A 26,162-nucleotide genomic window follows, 5' to 3' on the forward strand; every position below is an offset into this window, starting at 1 on the left:
TTGAATGTTTATTTTTAACACTTTATTTTTTTAATGTATTTTATTGATTATATTGTTACAATAGTTCCAATTTTATCTCCTTTACTCCCCTCCACCCAGCATCTCCCTCCCCCAGCAATACCCCCCCAGGTACATACCCCTGGTTCGTAAAAAATAACTCTCCCTCCCTCCCTCTCAGATATTAAGACCCTTTGTAATCTTGTAAAGGACAATGGGTGAAGGTCTCAAGCTCCTCTAGCTGCTTCAAGCTGGACATGGTCGTCGTCCTACCTACCCTTGGGTCCAGAAATCCCTAATAATAGTGGGAGTGTGGAGGGGAGGGTGGCCTTCCCACATGGGGAAGGATCGTGCAGACTCCAGGTCAGTTGGCTGTCTCCGGTCAACGGCATGCTTGGTTTAACAGGCTGGCATCCTTGTTGTGTTCTGGGGGCAACAGATTTGGTGAAAAGGGTTAAAAGACATCATTCAATCCATAACTACTAGATGACAAAGGGCAGGGATTAATTTTTCAATGTTCCATATTAGGAGAAAGAAAAGAAAAAAAGGGCTTCTTTGGAGGAAGGTGTGCTAGGCACATCTCACCTGTCCAAAACCCTTTTGCCCATTATACTTAGTTTGGGCTGAGGGAAATAGTTTAGGTTTCCCCCCTCTCAAACCTCTGGGTCCTTTCTGTCCAAGCCATTGGGATAGAAAAGAGAAACCCATTTTAAAGTGAAGCCCACAGACCACCCCATTCTTCACCAACCCAGCCATTTAGTTCAGCCAAACCGTTGAGTCTCAGGAGGCAGCGCTGCAGAGAGGATTAAGCGAGGCTTATGCATACAGACAATCACTCAGGTAATGCGATCATAGGCTTATGTCCTTTGAAAACAGAAAACACATGTTAATTTCTCTAACATAACCTACAAACAAGTCTCTAAATCTGTAAGACTGTCTTATTGGGAAGACATCCAGTTGCAAGGCACTTGACATTTTACTTGCCTGCAACTTGAATATCTTCGATGATATCACAGACATGGTTTAATTTTCAAGTGAAACCATATTTTAAATGAGAAGAAACTTTTAAGATGGTTAGTTGCCCTATTTTATAGTCTACTACTGATCATTGTGATTTTCCTTGAATAATGATTTTTCTCCCTAAGATTACCCTCCTTTTCTTTAAAGAGACTACATTAAGTCCATTTTTAATTTATCCTGTTCATTTGCATAAACATAATAAGAGCAGCAAATGATCACTTATGATCTTTAGTTCTGCTTTGTTGGAACTTACCCAAGGAATATTTGGGGTGACCCTCAGTCTGTTCTTCAGGGCACAGAAGCTGAGCCACATATCTGGCATTCATCCTTGCCTGTATACACCTGTCCTTTCCAAGTCTTTCTGGCTTTTCATTGTGCCTCAAGGTCCCTTCTAGCCATCGTTCAGGAAAACAACCTTTGTTCCTTCCCTGGAAAGATTGCTGTGGACCGCACAACCAACCATGGTACCAGGCCTTTTACCTCGTGGGCTTTTATTACCTTTGAAAGTCATTCCCAGTTCCTCAGGGCTTTTTGGTAACAACCTGAGCCCAAGTATATTTCCTTTAGGCTTGACATTTCAGGCAAAGACTTGGTCAAAAAAAAAAAAAAGAAACAAAAAGGGACCTCTATTAACAACTGGTCTTATTAGTTCTATGCAAAGAAACTTATGTCATTACTTGTTTAGAATGCCAAACTCTAGAGGGATAAGGGAGAAAAATAGACAACATGAAGGAAAATCTTTGTCCTAATATTCACTGAACTGACATTTCCATTTTTCATATTTTCATTTTTCCCCCACTAAAAAAATTTTTTTGTTTGTTTTCCCATTACGGTTGTCTCACTTATTTCCCCCTCTTGCTTCCCTGCACCCTGCCCCTCCCTTCCCCCACATTCAGTCCCTACTCAGTTGCCCATGTCCGTGGGTCATTTATACATGTTTTTTGACTTGACTCTTCCCCTTCTTACCCCCTTCTCTCCCTCCCACCTCCCCCATTGTTACTGTTAGTCTACTTCTTGTTTACATACCTCTGTTTCCATTTTGCTCATTTGCTTGTGTTGTTCATTAGTTTCCTGTAATAGGTGACAGCATAAGGTATTTTTCTTTTGTTGTCTGGCTTATTTCGCTAAGCATAATTTTCGCTAGTTCCATCCATGTTGTTGCAAATGGTACAAGTTCCTCCTTTCTTTCTGCTACATAGAACTCCATTGTGTAAATGTACCGCAGTTTTTTGGTCCACTCATCTACAGATGGCCATTTAGGTTGTTTCCAGCACTTGGCTATTGTAAATAGTTCTGCTGTGAACATTGGAGTGCATATGTTCTTTGAATTGGTGTTTCAGGACTTTTCGAATATAATCCTAGCAATGGAATTGCTGGTTCAAAAGGCAGTTCCATTTTTAGTTTTTTGAGGAAATTCCAAACTGTTTTCCATAGTGGCCGCACCAGTCTGTATTCCCAACAGCAATGCACCAGGGTTCCCATTTCTCTGCATCCTATCCAGCACAAGTTGTTTGTTGATTTGTTGATGATGGCCATTCTGACTGGTGTGAGGTGGTATCTCATTGTGGTTTTTATTTGCATCTCTCTGATGGCTAGTGATGTTGAGCATACTTTCATATGTCTATGGGCCCTCTGTATGTCTTCTTTGGAGAAGTGTTTGTTCAGGTCCTTTGCCCATTTCTTAATTGGGTTGTCTGTCTTCTTGGTGTTGAGTCGTATGAGTTCTTTATATATTTTGGAGATCAATCCCTTGTCTGAGATGTCATTGGCGAATATATTTTCCCATATGGTTGGTTTCCTTTTCATCTTGCTGATGTTTTCTTTAGCTGAGCAGAAACTTTTTAGTTTGATGTAGTCCCACTTGTTTATTCTTTCCTTTATTTTCCTTGCCTTAGGAGATATATCAGTGAAAATGTTGCTACGTGGGATATCTGAAATTTTCCTGCCTATTTTTTCCTCTAGGGCTTTTATGGTATCACGGCTTACATTTAAGTCTTTGATCCATTTTGAGTTTATTCTGGTGTATGGTGTAAGTTGGTAGTCTAGTTTCATTTTTTTGCATGTCCCTGTCCAGTTCTCCCAACACCAATTGTTGAAGAGGCTCTTTTCACTCCATTTGATATTCTTTCCCCCTTTGTCAAATATTAGTTGACCATATGAACCTGGGTTTATTTCTGGGCTCTCTATTCTGTTCCATTGATCTATAGGTCTGTTTCTATGCCAGTACCAGACTGTTTTGATTACCGTGGCCTTGTAGTATAGTTTGATATCAGGTATTGTGATTCCTCCTACTGTGTTCTTCCTCAAAATTGCTGTGGCTATTCGGGCTCTTTTTTGGTTCCATATAAATTTTCGAAGTATTTATTCTAGGTCTGTGAAATATGTTGCTGGTATTTTAATAGGGATTGCATTGAATCTATAAATTGCTTTGGGTAGTATGGACATTTTAATGATGTTGATTCTTCCCATCCATGAGCATGGTATATGCTTCCATTTATTTGTATCTTCTTTAATTTCTTTCTTCAGTGTTATGTAGTTTTCTGAGTACAGGTCTTTTACCTCCTTGGTTAAGTTTAATCCTAGGTATTTTATTTTTCTTGTTGCTTTGGTAAATGGAATTTTTCTTTCAGTTTCTATCTCTGAGTTTTTATTGTTGGTATATAAAAATGCCTTCGATTTCTTGATATTGACTTTGTATCCTGCTATTTTGCCGAATTCACTTATTAAGTTAAGTAGTTTCTTTGTGGAGTCTATAGGGTTTTCTATGTACACTATCATGTCATCTGCAAATAATGACAGTTTTACTTCCTCTTTCCCAATTTGGATGCCTTTTATTTCTCTTTCTTGTCTGATTGCTGTGGCTAGAACTTCCAAGACTATGTTGAATAGGAGTGGAGAGAGCGGACATCCTTGTCTTGTTCCTGATCTCAGGGGGAACGCTCTCAGTTTTTTCCCATTGAGTATGATGTTGGCTTCAGGTTTCTCATATATGGCCTTTATTATGTTGAGGTATGCTCCCTCTATTCCCATTTTTCTGAGAGTTTTTATCATAAATGGGTGTTGTACTTTATCAAATGCTTTTTCTGCATCTATTGATATGATCATGTGGTTTTTGTCTTTCATTTTGTTTATGTGTTGTATTACGTTTATTGATTTGCGAATATTAACCCATCCTTGCATTCCTGGGATGAATCCTACTTGATCGTGGTGTGTGATCTTTCTAATGTATTGCTGGATCTGGTTTGCCAATATTTTGTTGAGGATTTTAGCATCTACGTTCATCAGCGATATTGGCCTGTAGTTTTCTTTCTTTGTTGTGTCTTGACCTGGTTTTGGAATTAGGGTTATACTGGCTTCATAGAACGAGTTTGGGAGTCTTCCCTCTTCTTGTATCTTTTGGAATAGTCTGAGGAGGATAGCAGTTAGTTCTTTCCTAAATGTTTTGTAGAATTCACTTGTGAAGCCATCCGGTCCTGGGCTTTTGTGTGCCAGGAGTTTTTTTATTACTTCTTCAATTTCACTAGCTGTTATTGGTTTATTCAGACTTTCTGCTTCTTCTTGATTCAGTTTGGGAAGACTATAGGTTTCCAGGAATTTGTCCATTTCCTCTAGGTTGTCAAATTTCTTGCCATACAGTTGTTTGTAATAATTTCTTACATTCCTTTGTATTTCTGTGGTATCAGTTGTGATTTCTCCTCTTTCGTTTCTGATTTTATTTATTTGGGTTCTCTTTCTTTTTTTCTTGATGAGCCTGGTTAAAAGCTTGTCAATTTTGTTTATCTTTTCAAAGAACCAGCTCCTAATTTGTTGATCTTTTGAATTGTTAGTTTAGTTTCTATGTCATTTAATTGTGCTCTGATCTTGATGATTTCCTTCCTTCTACTTGATCTGGGTTTTGCTTGTTGTTCTTCCTCTAGTTCTTGTAGCCGTAGGGTTAAATTTTTTATTAGAGATTCTTCTAGCTTTTCTAGGTAGCCATGTATTGCTATGAACTTTCCTCTCAGGACTGCTTTCACTGTATACCATAGGTTTTGGGTTGTTGTGTGTTCAGTATCATTAGTTTCCAGAAACTTTTTTATTTCTTCCTTGATGTCATTGTTAACCCATTCATTATGTAATAGCATGTTATTCATTCTTCATGAGTTTGAATGTTTTTGAGTTTTTTCCTTGAGGTTGATTTCCAATTTTAAGGCATTGTGATCTGAGAAGATGCTTGATATCATTTTAATTTTCTTGAATTTATTGAGACTTGTTTTGTGTCCTACCATGTGGTTTATCTTTGAAAATGTTCCATGTGCACTTGAGAAGAATATATATTTTGCTTCTTTGGAGTGAAAACTTCTATATATATCGACTAAGTCCATTTGATCTAGAGTGTTGTTCAGTGCCTCAATATCTTTGGTGTTTATTTGCTTCGGAGATCTGTCCATTGTTGACAATGGAGTGTTAAAGTCCCCTACGATGAGTGTGTTGCTGTCTATATCTTTCTTGGAGTCTTTCAAAATTTTCCTTATATATTTGGGTGCTCCTAAGTTGGGTGCATATATATTCATAAGGGTTATATCTTCTTGATGAATTTTTCCCTTAAGTATTATGAAATGCCCTTCTTTGTCTCTTTTTATGGACTTTGCTGTGAAATCTGTTTTGTCTGATATAAGTATTGCTACCCTGGCTTTTTTTTCATGTCCATTTGCTTGAAATACCTTTTTCCATCCCTTCACTTTCAGTCTGTGTAGATCTTTTGTTCTAAGATGGGTCTCTTGTAGACAGCATATATGTGGGTCATTCTTTCTAATCCATTCAGCTACCCTATGTCTTTTAATTGGAGCGTTTAATCCATTTACATTTAAGGTTATTACCGATAAGTACTTATTCATTGTGATTTTTCCCCTTTGTACTGGTGTTCTTCTCTGTCTCTCTCTGTTTCTTTATCTTCTTAAAGCAGACCCTTTAGCATCTCTTGCAATGCTGGTTTAGTGGAGATGTATTCTTTTAACCTTCTTTTGTCTTGGAAGCTCCTTATTTCACCCTCCATTTTGAATGAGAGCTTTGCTGGGTATAGTATTCTAGGTTGTAGGCCTTTGTTTTTCATTGCTTGGAATATTTTTTGCCATTCCCTTCTGGCTTGTAGTGTTTCTGCTGAGAAATCTGATGATAGCCTTATTGGAGCTCCCTTGCATGTTATTAGTTGTTTCTCTCTTGCTGCTTTTAGGATTCTCTCTTTGTCTTTGAACGTTGCCATTTTCATTATGATGTGTCTTGAGGTGGGCCTGTTAAGGTTCATCTTCATTGGGACCCTCTGTGCTCCCTGAACTTGCGTGACTCTTTCTCTCCTCATGTGAGGGAAGTTTTCTGTCATTCGTTTTTCAAAGAGGTTTTCTATCTCTTGCTCTTCTTCTTCTACTTCTGGAATTCCTATGATACGGATATTATTACGTTTCATGTTGTCCTGCAGCTGTCTTAGGACCTCTTCAGTCCTTTTCAGTCTTTTTTCATTTTGTTGCATTGTCTGGGAGTTTTTGTGTACGTTGTCCTCCAGCTCTCTGATCCGATCTTCTGCTTCCTCTAGCCTGCTTTTAATTCCTTCTACTGTGTTCTTCAATTCAGAGGTCATATTCTTCATTTCCTCCTGGCTCTTATTAATAGCTTCTATGTCCTTTTTCATGCTTGTGTAATTCTCTGTGAGTTCCTTGTAGTTTTTCTGTAGTTACTTGTAGTTTCCCTGGAGTTCTTTGTAGTTTCTGCTGAGCTCATTCAGCTTCTCCATAATCCATGTTTTGAATTCCGTATGTGATATTTTGCTCCCCTCTATTTCATTTAGCACTCTCTCTGGGGATTCTACCTTTCCTTTTGATGGGGGGTTGTTTCTCTGTCTCCCCATTTTTGTGATTCCTATTGTTTGTTGGTGCTTCTTAGAATGATCTGCACTTCCTGGATCTGCCTTTGGTAGCATCAGATCATGTACTAGACTGGCCCTAGGCAGCCTATTGGAGACTTCCAGTGATCTACTGCCTTTGTCTGTCTTCTTTAGTTGTTAACCTACTCAATCTGTGATTAGCCGTCAGGCTTAAGGACCGTGGTTGTGGCAGCTTAATTTCTGTAGGCAGGGCTTTTATTTCCCCTTAATCTGACGCCACTTGGAGGGGAATGGTCTGTCTGCTGTACTGGGGCTGAGTCAGCACTGGCTGGTCCTGGGAGGAGGTTAGTGTAGCTTCCACTTACTCCTCCGCCATCTTGGATCTCCGTCTGTGTTGTCCTTGGTGTTATTTGTTTAATCTATCTGGTTGTATTTCAGCTACTCTTTGGTGGATCTTTTTCTCTGGTTAGTTGATTGAGAGTTACTCTGCCCACCTTGTCTTGAGATCTTTTGTGGAGTTGCTGCTAAAACATAATCACGCAACCCAGGCAAGAAACCCACACCCTCCAATATCTCCCCAACTACGATCTCACTATAGGTTGCAAATGAGCCCGTATTAATATACTCGTGGAGATATTAGAACTCTTATTTCGTAGGGGAAACAGATAGGAGTTGTTTTAAATGAAGGAAGGGTAATTTTTGAGCGGGAAGTTGATAGAGTAATAATATTGGCAATTGGGATCAAGGTTATGTAAGACAGCAATTAACATTTACACTGTATGTTTGAAAAGGAGGAGAAGATTACACTGTGTAGTGAGAATGTAGAAGTGTATAGTATTAGGATTATATAATCGGTATATGCTATATGTTTAGCGTGGAAGGGAGGATAGACACAAGAGACATCAAGGCAGACAGGCAGCCAGAAATTGAAGCAGAGAGCTGAGGTTGTTAGAAGGTAGGAAACTGGTGGAGAAAGAATTTTTCAAGAATAAAAATACAGAGTAGAAAATAGCAAGACAGGAAGGGAGAGAGGAAAGAGAGGGAGAAAGTAGAGAAGAGAAGGGTAGGAGAGAGAACGAAAGAAGAAGGGGAGGGAGAAGAGGGGGGACCAGATTAGAATTAAAACATATATATATATTATAAAAAATATTGGGAGATTAAAACATGATATAAAATAGCAAGATAGAGAGAAAGAGAGAATATAGAGAGAGGAATAGGAGATGGGAAAGCAAGAGGATGGGGGAGGGAAAGAACACAGAGGAGGGAAGGAAATCAGGAGGAAGAGGAGATATTAGGGAGGGAAAGATTGAAATTGAAGAGTTGACAAAAGATAGGATGAAGGAGAGAAATACAAGAGGGAAAGAAAGAAGTGAGGGGATGGGGTGGAAAGAGAGAAGGGGTAAGAATGGGAGGGTGAAGGGAGAGGGGGATAGATTAGAATTATATTTTGAATATTAAAAGATTAGAATATAAAGTGGAATAGGGAGAGAGAAAGAAAGAGAGAGAATATGTATAGGGAGAGAAGGAAAATAAGGGCAAGGGATGAAAGAAAAACGAATGTAGACTGAAGGGGGACAAAATAAAGAAAGAAATTTAATAAAATTGAAGGTGCTTAGTGCAGAGAAAGGAGAGAGAGAGAAAGGGAGAGAACTTAAAATTTAAAAATTAACTGAGAATAGGATGCAGGGGAGACATGCTAAGGGGAGAGAAGGGAGGGAAGAGGAGGGGAGAAAAGGGGAGAGAATAAGAAAGGATGGTAGGGGCCATTAGAGAGAGAGCGAGAGATAAAAGAATGAGAGGATTTTAACTTAATTCAACCTTTAGGCACAGTCTCTGGGTATTTTTGTTTTATTTGTTTTTTTGTTTTTCCTTCCTTCCTTCCTGAGTCCGCTCCTATTCACAATTCCATGAGTTTCAAATCTTTTCTGGTTGGTTATCTGGCTGTGGGAGGGTTCTGCTTGATTCTGGGATTGCTAGTCTTTTTTTTGTGGGCCTACCGCTGCTATGCTGTGAGCTGCTTTTAGGTGTCCCCTCCTGAGGCACCCTCAGCCCTCCTCAGGCTTGTCCAGCTACTCCTTCCCTGTGTTGGTCCAGCCTGTGCCTGCCAGCAATCCCCGCCCTGCCTCCAGTCGTGTCTCTATTCCCAGGCTACAGCTTCTGCTCTCTTCCCTGTCTATATGCTTGCGCACCCTACCTCTCTCCCTGTCTGAAGATTGTCCCTTTGTTCTGTAGGACTCTGGCACAGTCAATCAAAGTGCCGGGTCCAGTGGCCCTTTCCTGCCCAGGGCCTCTCCCCTAGTCTGGAGCTCTGCAGTGGCTTTCCCACGTGGGCTCTTCTCCTTGCCCCCAAACTGTCTCTATTCCGAGCTACAGCTTCTGCTGGCTTCCCTGTCTATAGGCCTGTGTGTTCTATCTCCCTCCCCGCCCCAGCACCGTCCCTTTGTTCTGCAGAATTCTAGTGTGGTTGGTCAGTGCAGTGCTCTCCTACCCAGGAGTTCTCCCCCAGTCTGGAGCTCCGCAGCAGCCTTTCCCTGCGGGCACTTCTCCCTGCCCTAAAACCATCTCCACTCCAGAACCACCACCTCAGCTCTCTTCCCTACTTACACACCCTGCACATCCTATTTCTCTCCTAGCTCCAAACCCACCTTTTGTTCTGTGGGGTTCTAGCGCGATTGCTCAGTTCTCCCGGGGTCCAGGGTTCCACAGCAGCTTTTCTCTGCGGCAGGTCTCCTTGCTCCAAACCTGTCCCTTTGTTCTGTAGGGCCCTAGCTCTAGTGCTGTGCGCGCCTGGAGTGCCAAGCTTTGGGTCGGGGGTTGCAGCTGAGGAGGTTTCCCTCTAGACTCAGATCACACAGTTTCTCCCAGTCCTGGTTGTTCACTGTTCTCTCCCTCCTCTGGCTTTTTCGGTCAAATCCTCTCCCTAACTCCCTACAAGAATTCACTTATCAGTTTGCCCCTAGCAGGGGGAGCCTCCAAGGAGCTCTAGGCTAGTGAGCTCTCCGGCTTGTTACTGCAGACGCACCGAGTCTCGGGATGACTCAGTCTGCAGTGTGTGGTAAACCCCTCCAACCCCCTCCACGCTGCTTCCACGCTCTCCTCCCTGTTCACGCTATTGGAGATCCACACTCACTCAGTCGCTCCTCTCCACATTCGTTCCTGGAGTCTCTCCTTAACAGGAGCGAGCTGAGAACACTGTCCCTACTCTGTGGCCATCTTCCCCTCCCTCCTTTAACACTTTAAATACAACAGTGCAGAGTATATTCTTCTTTGAGAAAGAAAGACTTTTTTTTTATGCCAGTATTAATTATGGAATAATAGTTCCTGTTTCTGACATATCTTTGGATATCAAATGCTTGGATTATGTTTAATCAATGTGACTAAATTCTTCGGTCTATATTTCAAAGTTAAGTTCATTCAAATACAAATGTGATCAATTCTTTTTTCAGGTATTTCGAAGGAATCTAAATTTCTCCAAGTTATCTGTAGGTATAGGGTCAATGTGCCAATTCAAATAAAATATGTTTGTAAATCTAGAATTCTGTGTAATTATTTGAAAACACAACAGTAATTATGTACCTACCATTATTATCATTATGTCATTGAAATTGTATTTTAATTTTGTTGTCTGTGGAGTCACACTTACTTTTAAATTTCAGAATTCAAAATTTCTGAAATTGTTTATATGGCTTAAACATGCATCTTTATCCAGGATAGAGAAAGGAATGGGTTTTTTGGTTTATCTTTACTTTGTTTCTATAACATCCCTGACCTTATTTTTAAATTAAAACTGGGCTATTTTGCAATAAGGTGAAATTTGTTCATTTATATTAACCATGTGTGGATTGAAAAAAGTCAAATTAAGATAAATCTTCATGCACAGCATACAATCAGATTATGCCTAGAATCTATATATTCACACACAGTCTGATAGCAATCAATGGTTTAGCTTCATTGCATTTCAACATGTATTTGCACCCAGTTGTCCAGTGATAGTATCCTCACCCTGAAAATAATTTAGTTGCAAATTGACTGGAAGATGGTGAAAATTGAAAGTTAAAATTAGAAATACTCATAATAAACAGCAGAAAAAAGGTCAGATGATGCCGTGCTATGATGAGATTGGAATGGCTGGTAAATGAGGTTTTGTGTTTGTCATGAGATGTATGTGACATGCCTACCCAATGTCGCTGTAATACTCAGCCTTGCAGAGGAGATTATCAGGAAAAATTGGTGCTGGAAAGAATTTTCTGTTAGGCTGGAAATTAGAATCTCACTCTTCTTTGATGTGTATGAGGCTCCTACACATGACATTGTTCATCTAGGTAAAATTTTAAACTCCCTTTAACACTGACTATTTCGATTTACCTCATAAAACAGTTGCCTTCTTGAGATTTGGGCCATAATGGTATGAGTGCAGCCAAACATCTAAAGCAAAGAATAAATCACAAAAACAGCAGAAGACCTGTATAGTTAATTTTTGTAAAACTTCTAATTTTGTTTCTGAATTATAATCTCTCTTCTCAAATTCTGAAATATTTTCAGTATTCAAGAATTTTTAAAAAGAGATAAGTAATTAAATGTTAGTAAAAATAATTATTTTCTAAGTTAGTATTTGTGAATGGGAGTAGATTTGCTTTCATGGGATAAAGGCAGCCTAAGACACCAGAGAGCATGTGTTATTGATGAGTCATTCAAGGTCACCTTGGGTTATCTAAACACAAGTCAGGAGTACATTTTAAATTGTATTTATAAAGTCCACTTAGTCAGCGGACACAAAGAAGTATGCCTTTTGCTTTTTAAGATTAGCATCACTTAAAAGTGTTTGTCCGGTTCCTTTTGTGTCTCAATGGCTTTAGAGTCAACACTATATGAAAAACATAGTATCTTTCAAGTTTGACATTATTCGTTTTTGAAATTGACATGTTCTACTTTTTTGGGGGGGCGGATCAGGAATAATCACACCAGAAAAGGAGCTAAAAGTTAGCATGGCAGGTGTGACCCAGCCACTCCTGCTAACAAAAGAAGAAGACGTCGCAACAAAAAGATCAAAAGCTACAGAGGACAATACATTCTGTCATGAACAGGTAACTATGTTTTTCCCCCATTGCTATATAAACCTGTTTCTATTAATTTTTTCATTATTTCTCTGGTTAGTTTAAGAGCCTCAAACAATTCCATCCTTTTGAAATATAGACCTTGTTATTGGCAATGAATTAACCCTCGGTATTACTTCTGATTCTCAAAAGTCATCAGAATAATGTTAACATTTGACCTGTTTATTCAATATTTTCCAGTTCTATCAGTGTCCCTATTGTAACTATAATAGTAGGGACCAAAGTCGTATCCAGATGCATGTCCTATCACAGCACTCGGTACAGCCGGTCATCTGCTGTCCCCTCTGCCAGGACGTCCTCAGCAACAAGATGCACCTCCAGCTGCACCTGACTCATTTGCACAGTGTGTCTCCAGACTGTGTGGAGAAGCTGCTTATGACAGTAAGGAGCAAATGTTGATGCATATGTAACATACTCTCTGGAAAAGTAGCAACACAAAATCTGCAATTATTGGTCGATACAAATTTATTTCTTCTTTGCAACTTAAAGCTGTCTCATGGACTATATTATGGAAATCACAGTCAATGGCTCATGTTGTCCTTTTTGCTTAGGAAAATAAACAAATATGATATAGGCATAGATTATTCAATAACTTATTTTACAGTCCTAACAAATGAGTCATGTGGACACATTGACTTTCAAACTTTCTTGAGTATCAGTATAAAGAAAGAGACCTACAAGACCATTTTTTAAAAAGAGAAAAGAGTACAGCATTGCAATGGCATTGATCTGAAACTTGAAGGGATAGTAGTGGCCTGTAAGAGCCACGAAATGTCTCTGGTTTGGTTGGAAAACTCTAAGTGCGATGCTACTGGCTAAATGGCAGATATGGCAGAGTCTGATTTCTGGGGTACATTTGACATGAAACCCTTGGGTTTTCACAGGTGCCTGTCCCTGATGTGATGATGCCAAACAGTTTGCTACTGCCAACAGCCACCTCTGAGAAAGTGGAGCAGGACACACCTGCATCCATCACAACTGAGAGGTCTGGGAAATATTCAGGTATGCCAAACTGTGACCAAGGTCTGCAGGAAACAAACATCAGAGTTCGCATTTGTGGTAGTGCTCCAAGATGATTACTATCAAAGAGTTAAAACAAAAGCACAGAGGAAAAATATTCCAAGAGACTTAGTTTTCAATGCATACTTAGTATCTGGTTATGTGTCACTGTTCTTGGGGGACCCAGGTATCTATGACAAGAGTATTCTGCATGTTCTAATTCCTGAACACTGAGGCATGGCCTTTGGTGTCACACTGATTATAGCATACTATAATTAGCATTGACTTCTTTTCTTCCATATCCTGAAATTCCTTGATGTCAGGAGTGATTTGTTATTCACCTTTGTATCTGCAGTGCCTAGCACAGTGCTTGCAACATAGTAGTTGCTCAGTAACTGTTTCTCCAACGAATCAATTAAGCAGAAATCTTTAGAAGCTCTACTTACAATATTTATTGGCATGTAACCCTTCTTCCTGTAAGTGATGTGTTTGTGCTTTGTCCTGCACAGGTGAAAGTCCAGTGGATGACAAAAGTATGGCAGGTCTTGATGATTCAAAGGCTAGTGTGGAAATAAAAAGTGAGGAGCAGAAACCAAGTAAAGAACCCACAGAAGTGTCCGAATGGAACAAAAGTGGCAGTAAGGATGTAAAAATCCCTGACACCCTGCAAGATCAATTAAGTGAACAGCAGAAGAGGCAATCCCTGTCTGTTTCAGACCGCCACGTGTATAAGTACCGCTGTAACCACTGCAACTTGGCTTTTAAGACGATGCAGAAGCTTCAGATACATTCCCAGTATCATGTGATTCGGGCCGCGACAATGTGTAATCTTTGCCAGCGTAGTTTCCGTACATTCCAGGCTTTAAAAAAACACTTAGAAGCTGTCCACCCTGAACTGAGTGAAGCTGAACTCCAACAGCTATATGCCTCCTTGCCTGTGAATGGTGAACTCTGGGCCGAGAGTGAAATGATGGCCCAGGACGAGCATGTCCTAGAGCAGGAAATGGAGAGAGAGTACGAGGTGGACCATGAGGGCAAAGCAAGTCCTGTAGGAAGTGACAGTAGCTCTATTCCTGATGACACAGGCTCTGAACCAAAGCGGACCTTACCCTTTAGAAAAGGGCCAAATTTTACAATGGAAAAATTCCTTGATCCATCACGCCCATATAAATGCACAGTGTGTAAAGAGTCATTCACCCAAAAGAACATTCTCTTGGTCCATTATAATTCAGTTTCTCATCTGCATAAGTTGAAAAAGGTGTTGCAGGAAGCCTCTAGTCCTGTCCCTCAAGAAACCAACAGTGGCACAGATAACAAACCCTACAAGTGCAGCATCTGCAATGTTGCATACAGCCAAAGCTCAACTTTGGAAATCCACATGCGATCTGTGCTTCACCAGACGAAGGCCAGGGCTGCCAAGCTCGAGCCAAGTGGTCATGTGGCCGGGGGGCATGGCATTGCCGCAAACGTTAGCAGTCCTGGCCAAGCGGTGTTAGAGTCCATGAGTTTAGCAGCAGTAAGCAGCAAAGATACCCACTTAGATGCCAAAGAATTAAACAAAAAGCAAACTCCGGAATTAATCTCTGCCCAACAGCCTACACATCACCCACCGCAGTCACCAGCACAAATTCAGATGCAACTCCAGCATGATTTACAACAGCAAGCTGCATTCTTTCAGCCTCAGTTTCTAAACTCAGCCTTTTTGCCTCATTTTCCTATGACCCCAGAAGCTCTGCTTCAGTTTCAGCAGCCTCAGTTTCTCTTTCCCTTCTACATTCCTGGGACTGAGTTCAGCCTGGGGCCAGAATTGGGCTTGCCAGGCTCTGCTGCATTTGGTATGCCTGGCATGACAGGCATGGCTGGATCCTTGCTTGAAGACTTGAAGCAGCAGATTCAGACCCAACATCACATTGGCCAAACTCAACTGCAAATCCTACAGCAACAAGCACAACAGTACCAGGCCACGCAGCCCCCACTGCCATCTCAAAAAACGCCCCAGCAGCAGCAACAGCAGCAGCAGGTGAGCAAGCTATTGAAACAAGACCAAGCCAACCTGGCCAGTGCTGAATGCCCAGCCATGAAGGATGTGCCATCTTGCAAGGAGGCAGAAGAGAGTGCAGAAAAGCAAGAAAAAGCAAAGCAAGAATTTACAAGTGAAGGTGAAGGACTCAAAGAAGGCAAAGACTCAAAGAAGCCCAAATCCTTGGAATCATCCATTCCACCACCCCGAATAGCTTCTGGGGCCAGAGGAAATGCAGCCAAAGCATTACTGGAAAACTTTGGATTTGAGCTGGTCATTCAGTATAATGAAAACAGGCAGAAGGTTCAGAAGAAGAGCAAAAGTGGGGAGGGTGAAAATTCGGATAAACTGGAATGTGGAACGTGTGGGAAACTGTTCTCCAATGTTCTTATTTTAAAGAGTCACCAAGAACATGTGCATGGTCAATTTTTCCCTTATGGAGCACTAGAAAGATTTGCTCGTCAATACCGGGAAGCCTATGACAAGCTTTATCCAATTTCACCACCTTCGCCAGAAACGCCACCTCCACCACCACCCCCTCCTCCACTGCCCCAAGCTCCCCCACAGCCTTCCTCCATGGGGCCTGTAAAAATCCCAAGTTCGGTGTCCATGCCCCTACAAGCTCCACCACCCACTCCTCCGCCACCCCCCCCCCCCACCTCCCCCCCCCCCACCTCCCCCCCCAGCTCCTCCTTCTGCTACCCCACAGGTCCAGCTGCCTGTGTCTCTGGACCTCCCCCTTTTCCCTTCTATTATGATGCAGCCTGTGCAACACCCAGCCCTTCCTCCGCAGCTGGCCCTGCAGCTGCCCCAGATAGACACGCTGTCCGCAGACCTCACGCAGCTTTGCCAGCAGCAGCTCGGGTTAGACCCCAACTTCTTAAGGCATTCTCAATTCAAACGCCCACGGACTAGAATTACCGATGATCAGCTCAAAATCCTGAGGGCTTATTTCGACATCAATAATTCTCCGAGTGAAGAACAAATCCAGGAAATGGCAGAGAAGTCAGGCCTCTCTCAAAAAGTTATCAAGCACTGGTTTCGCAACACGCTTTTTAAGGAAAGGCAGAGAAACAAGGATTCACCGTACAACTTCAGTAACCCACCTGTAACAGTTTTGGAAGACATACGAATTGACCCGCAGCCCTCCTCCTTAGAGCACTACAAATCTGATGCTTCATTCAGTAAAAGATCTTCTCGAACAAGGTTCACTGACTACCAGCTTAGGGTTCTACAAGACTTTTTTGACACCAACGCTTACCCCAAAGATGACGAGATAGAACAACTATCCACAGTTCTCAACCTCCCAACCCGGGTTATCGTAGTATGGTTCCAGAATGCTCGTCAGAAAGCACGGAAGAGTTATGAGAACCAAGCAGAAACAAAAGATAATGAAAAACGAGAACTGACTAACGAACGCTACATCCGAACCAACAACATGCAGTATCAGTGTAAAAAGTGCAATGTGGTGTTCCCCCGGATCTTTGACTTGATTACGCATCAGAAGAAGCAATGTTACAAGGACGAAGATGACGATGCTCAAGATGAAAGCCAAACCGAAGACTCCATGGACGCCACCGACCAGGTGGTGTACAAGCATTGCACAGCGTCTGGCCAGACAGATGCAGCCAAAAACGTCATGGCCTCTGCAGCCAGTTCTGGCTCTGGGAAAAGCACCCCCTTGATTCCATCACCCAAACCAGAACCTGAGAAGACGTCTCCCAAACCTGAATATCCCACGGAAAAGCCAAAGCAGAGTGACCCCTTGCCCCCTTCTCAAGGCACCAAGTCAGCCCCACCCTTAGTATCGACCTCCTCAGACCCACCGCAGGCCTTGGTGGCTCAGCCCCAACCCCAGCAACCCAAACTGATTGGAAGACCTCCCTCGACTTCCCAGACCCCCATCCCTTCGAGCCCACTGCAGATTTCCATGACTTCTCTCCAGAACAGTCTACCTCCACAGTTACTCCAATACCAATGTGATCAGTGTACCGTTGCCTTCCCAAGCCCGGAACTCTGGCAGGAGCACCAGCACATGCATTTCCTCACTTCTCAAAACCAATTCCTTCATTCTCCATTCCTGGAGAGGCCCCTAGATATGCCCTACATGATATTCGACCCCAACAACCCCCTGATGACCGGACAGCTGCTGAGTGGTTCTCTGTCACAGATACCACCCCAGACTGGTGCCTCCCACATGTCAGCTCCCTCCACCATCGCTGCTTCCCTGAAAAGGAAACTGGACGACAAAGAAGATAATAACTGCAGTGAAAAGGAGGGAGGCAACAGTGGCGAAGACCAACACCGTGATAAACGCCTGAGAACCACCATCACCCCCGAACAACTGGAAATACTCTATGAAAAATACTTGCTAGATTCTAATCCAACCCGAAAAATGCTTGATCATATCGCCCGGGAAGTAGGGCTGAAAAAAAGAGTTGTCCAAGTCTGGTTCCAGAATACACGAGCCCGAGAAAGGAAGGGCCAGTTCCGGGCAGTGGGTCCGGCCCAGTCTCATAAACGGTGTCCCTTCTGTCGAGCCCTGTTCAAGGCCAAGTCAGCCTTAGAGAGCCACATCCGCTCTCGCCACTGGAATGAGGGAAAGCAGGCAGGGTACAGCTTGCCCCCAAGCCCTTTAATATCCACAGAAGATGGGGGAGAAAGCCCACAGAAATACATTTATTTTGATTATCCATCTTTGCCATTAACTAAAATTGATCTATCAAGTGAGAATGAATTAGCTTCAACGGTGTCAACACCTGTGAGTAAGACAGCAGAGCTGTCACCCAAGAATCTGCTAAGCCCTTCTTCATTTAAAGCGGAATGTTCTGAGGATGCTGAGAACTTAAATGTCCCTCCTGCTGAAGCTGGGTATGATCAAACTAAAACTGATTTAGATGAGACGTCATCAATTAATACAGCCATCAGTGATGCCACCACTGTGGACGAGGGCAATGCTGAGGTGGAAAGCACCATGGGAAGTTCAGGAGATGTGAAGCCAGCTTTATCACCTAAAGAGCCAAAAACTCTTGACACTTTGCCGAAAACAGCAACCACACCCACCACAGAGGTCTGTGATGAGAAATTTCTCTTTTCGCTCACAAGCCCCTCAATGCATTTCAATGACAAAGATGACCATGACCAAAGCTTTTATATCACAGATGACCCTGATGACAATGCTGACCGCAGTGAAACATCCAGCATCACTGACCCGAGTTCCCCAATTCCTTTTGGGTCCAGCAATCCTTTTAAATCCAAAAATAACGATCGACCAGGTCACAAGCGGTTCAGAACCCAAATGAGCAATCTTCAACTCAAGGTTCTCAAGGCGTGCTTCGGTGACTACCGAACTCCAACCATGCAAGAATGTGAGATGCTGGGAAATGAGATAGGTCTGCCCAAACGCGTGGTCCAGGTGTGGTTCCAGAATGCAAGGGCCAAGGAGAAGAAATTTAAAATCAACATAGGGAAGCCTTTCATGATCAATCAAAGTGGAACAGAAGGCACCAAACCAGAGTGTACCCTGTGTGAGGTGAAGTATTCTGCTCGCTTGTCCATCAGAGATCATATTTTCTCCAAACAGCATATTTCAAAAGTGAGGGAGACTGTTGGGAGTCAGCTTGATCGGGAGAAAGATTACTTGGCTCCGACCACCGTTCGGCAGCTGATGGCACAGCAAGAACTTGACCGTATCAAAAAAGCTTCAGATGTGCTGGGCTTAGCGGTGCAGCAGCCAAGCATGGTTGACAGCAGCCCCCTCCACAGCATCAGCCTTCCGGCAGCCTACCCAGGACTCCCTAGCCTTCCTCCAGTCCTTCTGCCTGGAATGAATGGTCCATCCTCCTTGTCCGGATTCCCGCAGAATTCAAACAGTAAGTCACAGCCCAGGGGAATCAGCCCAATGAATGAGTAATATTAGGCAGCAGATCACATGTAACCAAGGACAAAGTACATTTGAATCTCTTATTATTTCAGTGAGTGAAGCCATTAAATTATTTGAAGTACATACTTTACTGGCTATAATTAATAAGTAGGAAGTAAGTCTACCTGAATTTATGCAGAAAAATAAAGACTGACTGGTCATAGCAGTGTTTCAGCAATAAATTTATTATTTATATCATTACATTTTTATGTCTTAGGAATAAATATTTCTTCTATAATCTTTTCAATACTGATTTCAAATGGCATTTCAGCACAAATGCATTGCTTAATATTTGATGTACATATTAAGTGAAGCATTAAATAATGCATTTATTGGTATCTTAATTTATAATCTTTCCAAGGGACGCTTTTTTTCTTTGTTTGTTTTAATTTTCCCACACATAAGTGCCAGGGAGTTCAAAAGTTAAGGGCCGCTAGCCACAGGCATTTACCCACATTACACCTAACACGTAATAAAGCTTATATTTAAAGTTTAACTACTAACAATATGACTTCTAGGGTAATCTGCAATTTGGCATTGCTATAAAGTTTTTATTTTTTTAGCATCCATTGTTGCTTGTTATTTAAATAAATTTGCCACCTTAAAAATATGTTAATAATTACCCCATGCCCTCCTACACCCAGCCACACCCCAGCCTAGGTCTGTAATTAAGTCAAACAAGATTTTAAAGCGTTCTGAGGCAATCCCAGAAGATGAGCCCAATTCTGTGTTCATCGAGAGACATGAAATCTGTGCAGGTTCAGTTTCATGAGTAAGTATAGGTGTGTAGTTCTACTAGGTTAAAAACATTGAATATAGTGTGCTAGGCAATCACATAGCCAAACAATTAACAAATGTTCAATGTTTTTATATGGTATATAAAAGCTATATATTATTGAATACAGAAAAAATGGTTCTTTAATAATTCCTTCTTTAAACTTTTATTTTTCAAATTAACAGTGACATTTTTTCTTTTTGAATGGGAATTTTGACATTCTCAAAAGACTTATCTAGAATTAGCTAATTACATATTTCTAGAAAGTTTCAAAAACACCTATAAGAGCTTTTTTTCATTTACCCAAATAGGACTTTTACATAAATATCAAACTTTTCAATCTCATCCTTCTCTTATAAAACCCAAACATGCCATGTTATCTTAGGAAGATATTCCCACTTTAACTTTTACCTCAGGACACATGAAAACAATGATATCAAATGGCCTCTTGGCTGTGGCAAGCTTATCTGGCTCCCTGTCCAGAGTGAGGTGTTCACATTAGAGAGAAGCAGAAAGGGTCTACACATGGAAGAATGGCCCATGAACATTGTGGCAGTGCCCCTTCCTGGAGCTATCAGACCTGTACCTTCCTCCCAGATAAGGCTTTGGGCTTAAATATCTGGACATTCTTAGAGTCTTAAATATTAGAGCTACAATTATGTGTTTTGTTTATATATTTTAATGGTCAGATATAGTTGTTTTAAGAATAATGCAATGGCTAGTTTTTGTATGTAAATGTATTTCCTAATCCAATTATATATATATATCACTGTGATTATTAATTGACACAGAGAAAAATATGTGGAAAAACTCATATGATCAATCATATAAAATAAAGTTTTTCTACATAAAGTCTAATATGAAAAAGCTCCTATGAACAGTGATATAAAATTTATACTTGTGCAAAATAGAGTAACATTTGATATTTTGCCTGCACTAAGAACAATTCAAGTGTCTGTGTCCATGGTTGTTGATGCCTCTGTAGTCACCCCTCTAGAGTGATCAGAGCATCTTATGTTCTCCCCACTGGATCAGAAGGCCTTTGCTTGGACAAAGGATCCTTTGCTGACTGTCCTAAGTGAGAAAAAGTGGTAAGGAAGGAGAGAGATTATATTTATGAAATACTTAAACAATGTAACCACTACATAACCTTTCCCCTCATTCGGCTCAGCATAAGTACAATGTATATCTTCTGCTGAAATGTGGGCCCTGTTCATAACTATCCGAGTTGTGGGAAGATGTACAGGTAGGTCCTCCTCAGCAAGCAGTATCTTTAAATACATCAGACACTGAGAAATTCAGCACTAGATGGATGTGTTGCTTCATTAAGTCATGTACCAAAACAGACTGGACAGTTTTATAAAGAAAAAAGGTCTGCAAACATGCCTACTGTAATTTGCAATTTCTCTTGAACTAGTTTTTTACTTTTTGATAGAGTTTAAACATTAGCACAGAAAAGTCACCAGTAGAACCCCATCTGAGAGCCTGAGTCCCCATACTTCCCAGTTCACATATTTTTAAGTTAATTTACTTGTGGTGGGTAATGCTGAGTATTTTAGGCATCTCATGGTGTGGAGCTGTGGTTCTCCATCTTCCTATAATCATCTTTCTACTGTATTATTTCTCATCATCATCAAGCAAATACAACCTTCACTTTATGGGAGAAATATACATACCAGCTAGGTGAAGTCAAAAGGAGAAAAATGCTTCATAAGTAGAATATTTATGTACTTCTCATGTTCCCTGGGTTCTTGCAATAAATTATCTATGTGAATAACTTTGAGAATATGCCATGTTCATTTTGGGCCCATTTTAATGGGATTTTAGTTATGGGAAAGGCTTCATTTTAAAAATACCCTATGCATTTGTGGTAAATTTGAAGGTTATGATTTTAAGGAAATCACTAAAAAGAGACTCCATTTAAATGAGATGTACTGTAAAGTAGTAGGTTTGATTCCAGAGACTACACCCTTGGAGGTATACATTAATTGTAATGTACATATTCAGTTATAGTATTTATCAATCTCTAAGTTCCCTGACTTAAAACATCAATTTTATTCTTTTTTTGGGTCAGAGGTGCTGTTTTGGTTTCCCATTTTTATGGCTCACAAAACTTCCTTGCCTTCCAAGAAATCTTTAAATTATTTAGCCTTTCAAGATCATGAAGAAGGCCCTTTTATGAGTAATGTGCATCACGTGTGCCTTCATTTTTTAATAAAATGAATTACTTTCAGCTTAAAAATTTTCCACATTTGTCTTTTTCTTTCATGATCATGTGCAAAAGGGAAAGTGGAGAAAAAAAAATCACAAGCCTTTACACCTGGAAAAAATTAGAAAACTTTAAATTGACATTTTATCCTTGAGGATATTAGCTTCCTTTGGCATTTTGCTCAAGATGAATTTTAAAAACCTTGATTTTCTATTTTTAACATATTTATTTTATTGTTTTAAGCAGTGTCTAATTTTTATGTATTCCATTAGTGTTTGGAAATACTACCTAACCCAATTTCCTCAAATGGAACTTCAGAACAAGCCTTTTACATTTTTCTCATACTTCAACACAATTTACTAGCACATTTGGGGTAAATATAGATAAGAGTAAGTCTTTAATAGTTTTATCACAATTGCCTGTGGCCCCATGACCATAATTAATTTTATTTTCACCTCAAAAATAAAATTCCCTGTTAGGAGACCTAGATCAAAGAAACATGGGGAAAAGAACATTTAAGTTCATTATGAGACAGGCATGTTCTTCTGAAAACATTACTTTTGGGAATAGGCAGCTGTTTCAAGGAAACAAAAACCAAAAAAAATTATGGTGGTTTGAGATTATCTGTAGGTAAACTTTAATCTCTTAGTGAAATTTCAAAGAATTGGAGTAAGAGTTAGGAAATGGGAAAGAAAGTATCTTATTCCGCATTGTAATCACTGCTTAGTTTTTCTTTTCTGTTTCTGGTATTCCTGTCAGTTGGCCTCTGAACTTTTGACTGCAAGTTTTTACAGGCTGTGCCTTTTACTAGTAGGTCTGATGTACATTGTTCAGTATCCTGAATCTGTATCTCTTTTCCTAAAATTTTTACTTAACAGCTGATTATTTACCTCAGCCTAATTCTCAAGATGTTGAAATCCTAGAAATCCTTGATAGTTTTTGACTGCAGTAGTTAGGATTTTAGAAGACTGTTGCATGACTTCATTGTATGACCTTTACCTTATTTTATGACCTCTAGATAGGAACCTGTGGATCCCATATGATGTTAAATCCTAGTGAACAACCATTGGTCCATCTTACTTTTTAACAAGCATTGCTATTAATTTAACTCTCTTAGTCCCCTAAAATTTGACTTAAATTCTCATGACACAGAGATGTGTAAGCCAGCAATTTTTAGATTTATGGGAAAAAGCACGGATAGAAGGGGGTTCAATTATTGAGTTGAAGTCTCATTGTACTAGACTTAGTTTTATGAGTAGGCAAAGAAGCTTCCTACCAACAAAGTATCATTGTAACTATGTAAGGAAGGCACTTTTGTGAGTAAAGCTTTTTCTACCTGAATCACTCATGCCTGAAATCCTGTAATTAGGTAGTAATTTCTTTGACCTAATGCATTATCCTCTGTTAAGTGTAAAATAGCATAGAATATCATAAAATCAGAATAACATAGAGGGAAGAAACTTCAAATTATCTAATCTAGTATATATGAAGCCTTTTCAGAAATAGGTGTATTTATATCTTTCATTCTTTCTTGCAAATAAAATTTTATGCAGAAACAAATAGAAAGAAGATACCAGGCATATTAGTGTAGGAATAAAGACCAGGGAGTTGACAGTTTGAGTCCCCCAAAGCAACTCCATTATGTCACAGTTTTCTCTAGGGCTGTGTAAGTGCCAAGAATCAAAGAAGTTTATCATACTAAATTAGATTAAAGAATAGGGAATTTACTCATTCATTCCTGCCATATTCTGCACAGTTTGTCATTTTCATTTAAATGTATTTCAGTTGTGCTAACCACCCTTCTGTAAAAATGTGGATACTATTATCAGTCTCTCCCTGAAATACAATGTTATTTTCAAGGATTTTTTATTTTATTGTTATTATTATTATTATTGGTATTGTTATTTTGCATTTGAATATTTGCAGCTCAAGGAATCAATGTTCTTACTTAAAAAATTGAAATATTTAGCATCTGCCCCTACTTACCATTAAGGATATAGGGAGAATATTTCCTAACATGCTGGGCATTCTTTAGAGACTATCACTGAAACTACTATAGAACTTATTTCAAAGCAGGTCAGAGAACAGTTGGGTGTGGTAAGGTTAAAAAGGAGAGCAGCTGGTAATAAGCTAAGCTAATTCACAGTGATATGATTAGGGTGAGGTTGAGAGTGATGTTGAAGACTTCAGAGCATCTTGAATTTTAAACTAAGCCTAAGAAAAGCTTTCTTAGCTGGGTAAAGACCAATGAAGAAACTAAAGTGTTTGTTTGTTTGTTTTCCTAGCTATAGCATGTAATTTGTGTGCACTTAAAAAAAAACAAAAAAAAAACCCTTTTTTAAGCACTCAAATGCTGCATATAGCATGGAGATAAGACTTTGAGCAATAGTAATAAGATGATTGTCTTAAATCTATGATCATTCTCTCTACAACTATGTACTAATTAAACTCCATTCACTTTCTCCTGGTTAATTCTCTTATCAGCTCATCAGGACTTCATCACAGTCCTTGTCCTGATCATTTAGTGGTGAACCTTCTCTCAATCAAGAATGAACCACCACCCACCCAGTCTGTTCCTTTTGCATTCAACTTTATTTGCTTCTAGAAAACATATTTAGGAAAGGCACAGACTTTTATATCTCCCTTTTCTATCCTGAGCTGACATTTAATTTCTCACCCAACTATCCAACTCATAAAAATGACTTTGTAATAGGTTATTACCAGCCACTACATTAGATTGGGAACTTGAAACCTAGCAAAGATCTCTTGCATTATGATAGAAGTCATACTCTACCCCATGTAAGTCTGCCTACTGAGCACTGAGTTTCTCTTCTCTAATGGGGTGAAATCATTTTTGTGTACAACAAGCAAACCTTGAAGAAGCATCATGTTTTGGGTGTGATAAAGTTGAGTGTTAATATATTCAATTCCTATCAAGTACCCCATTAGCCACATTGTCAGGATGGTAATGAGTAGCTTAACCTCACCCTGAAAAATGAAATCATGGTTAACCATGCCCATTCTTTGTCATAAATAGCTGTTACTTTACTACTATTTGGTTTTTGGTGTCTTCGGTGGTCATTTACTATTGCTATTTAATTGGCCTATTACCTTCTTTATTCAGTGTAAATACATTTGTTTACCAGAATTTAGGCAGATGGATTTCATTTTATTTAAGAGCTAATTGCTTTTAGTGAACATGATAGTTATCAGACTGCTCAAGTAAAGGAAAGTTGGGTCTGCCTCACCCAGAGGTATAGTAAAGATTGGTTAAAATGAATAACAGAGTAGGGGCCTTGCAAAGCATAACAATTAAAAGAAAGCATTGTTCTTTTTACCAGGATGTTCTTTTTCTCACCATTTGTCTTTCATAATATGAGAGAGTCTTTGCTTTCTGAGTAAAATGTTGCTCAACTATGCAGATGGCATTCCCTAGAGTTATTGTGGGGGTTAAAGTGAATATGAGAAATATAACAAATACACAAAAGCTGGTGCAGGTGATTTTTCTGTTCAATAGATCATTTGTGATGTGTGGAATAGATCTTTAGGGATGTGGCCATGTCAGCAGTGAATTCTGTTTAGGGTTAATTGTCCAGCCTTCTTGTGTCTCCATACACTGACAGTGGGCATCTCTCTATTGTTGTTTTCAGCTTTAACACCACCTGGTGCAGGCATGCTTGGGTTTCCTACTTCAGCTACTTCGTCTCCTGCCCTGTCTCTCAGCAATGCCCCCACCAAACCTTTGCTGCAGACTCTACCACCTCCACCACCACCTCCTCCTCCTCCATCCTCTCTGTCAGGACAGCAGACCGAGCCGCAGAACAAAGAATTGGAGAAAAAGCAAAGTAAGACAAACAAAGTCAAAAAAATCAAAGAGGAGGAATTAGAAGCCACTAAACCAGAAAAACACCCAAAAAAAGAGGAAAAAATCTCATCTGCTCTTTCCGTATTGGGCAAAGTTATAGGCGAGACGCACATGGATCCCACCCAGCTGCAGGCCTTGCAGAATGCAATTGTTGGTGACCCTACTTCCTTTTTGGGTGGGCAGTTCCTGCCCTATTTTATTCCTGGGTTTGCGTCCTATTTCACACCCCAGTTCCCGGGAGCCATGCAAGGAGCCTACCTCCCGCCCGTCTGTGGCATGGAGAGCCTCTTTCCCTATGGGCCTGCGATGCCGCAGAGCCTGGCAGGCCTGTCTCCAGGTGCACTGCTGACGCAGTACCAGCAGAACCTGCAGGACTCCCTGCAG

At 40.4% G+C, this 26,162-nt stretch overlaps 1 protein-coding gene across 1 annotated transcript in view; it reads left to right on the forward strand.

Annotated features, from left to right (window-relative positions):
* The window catches only part of ZFHX4 (zinc finger homeobox 4), a 182,095-nt gene that overhangs the window by 152,394 nt on the left and 3,539 nt on the right, over positions 1-26,162 (forward strand). Inside the window, 6 exon segments of the mRNA XM_090283751.1 lie at positions 11,825-11,958; positions 12,169-12,369; positions 12,873-12,990; positions 13,497-15,652; positions 15,654-18,879; positions 25,564-26,162. The exon segment at positions 25,564-26,162 is cut by the window's right edge and continues 3,539 nt beyond it. Coding sequence (XP_090139877.1) covers positions 11,825-11,958; positions 12,169-12,369; positions 12,873-12,990; positions 13,497-15,652; positions 15,654-18,879; positions 25,564-26,162 — 6,434 coding nt within the window.

The sequence above is a fragment of the Furipterus horrens genome, unplaced genomic scaffold (assembly GCF_987537825.1).
Source record: "Furipterus horrens unplaced genomic scaffold, mFurHor1.1.pri manual_scaffold_7, whole genome shotgun sequence".
NCBI classification, from domain to species: Eukaryota; Metazoa; Chordata; class Mammalia; order Chiroptera; family Furipteridae; genus Furipterus; species Furipterus horrens.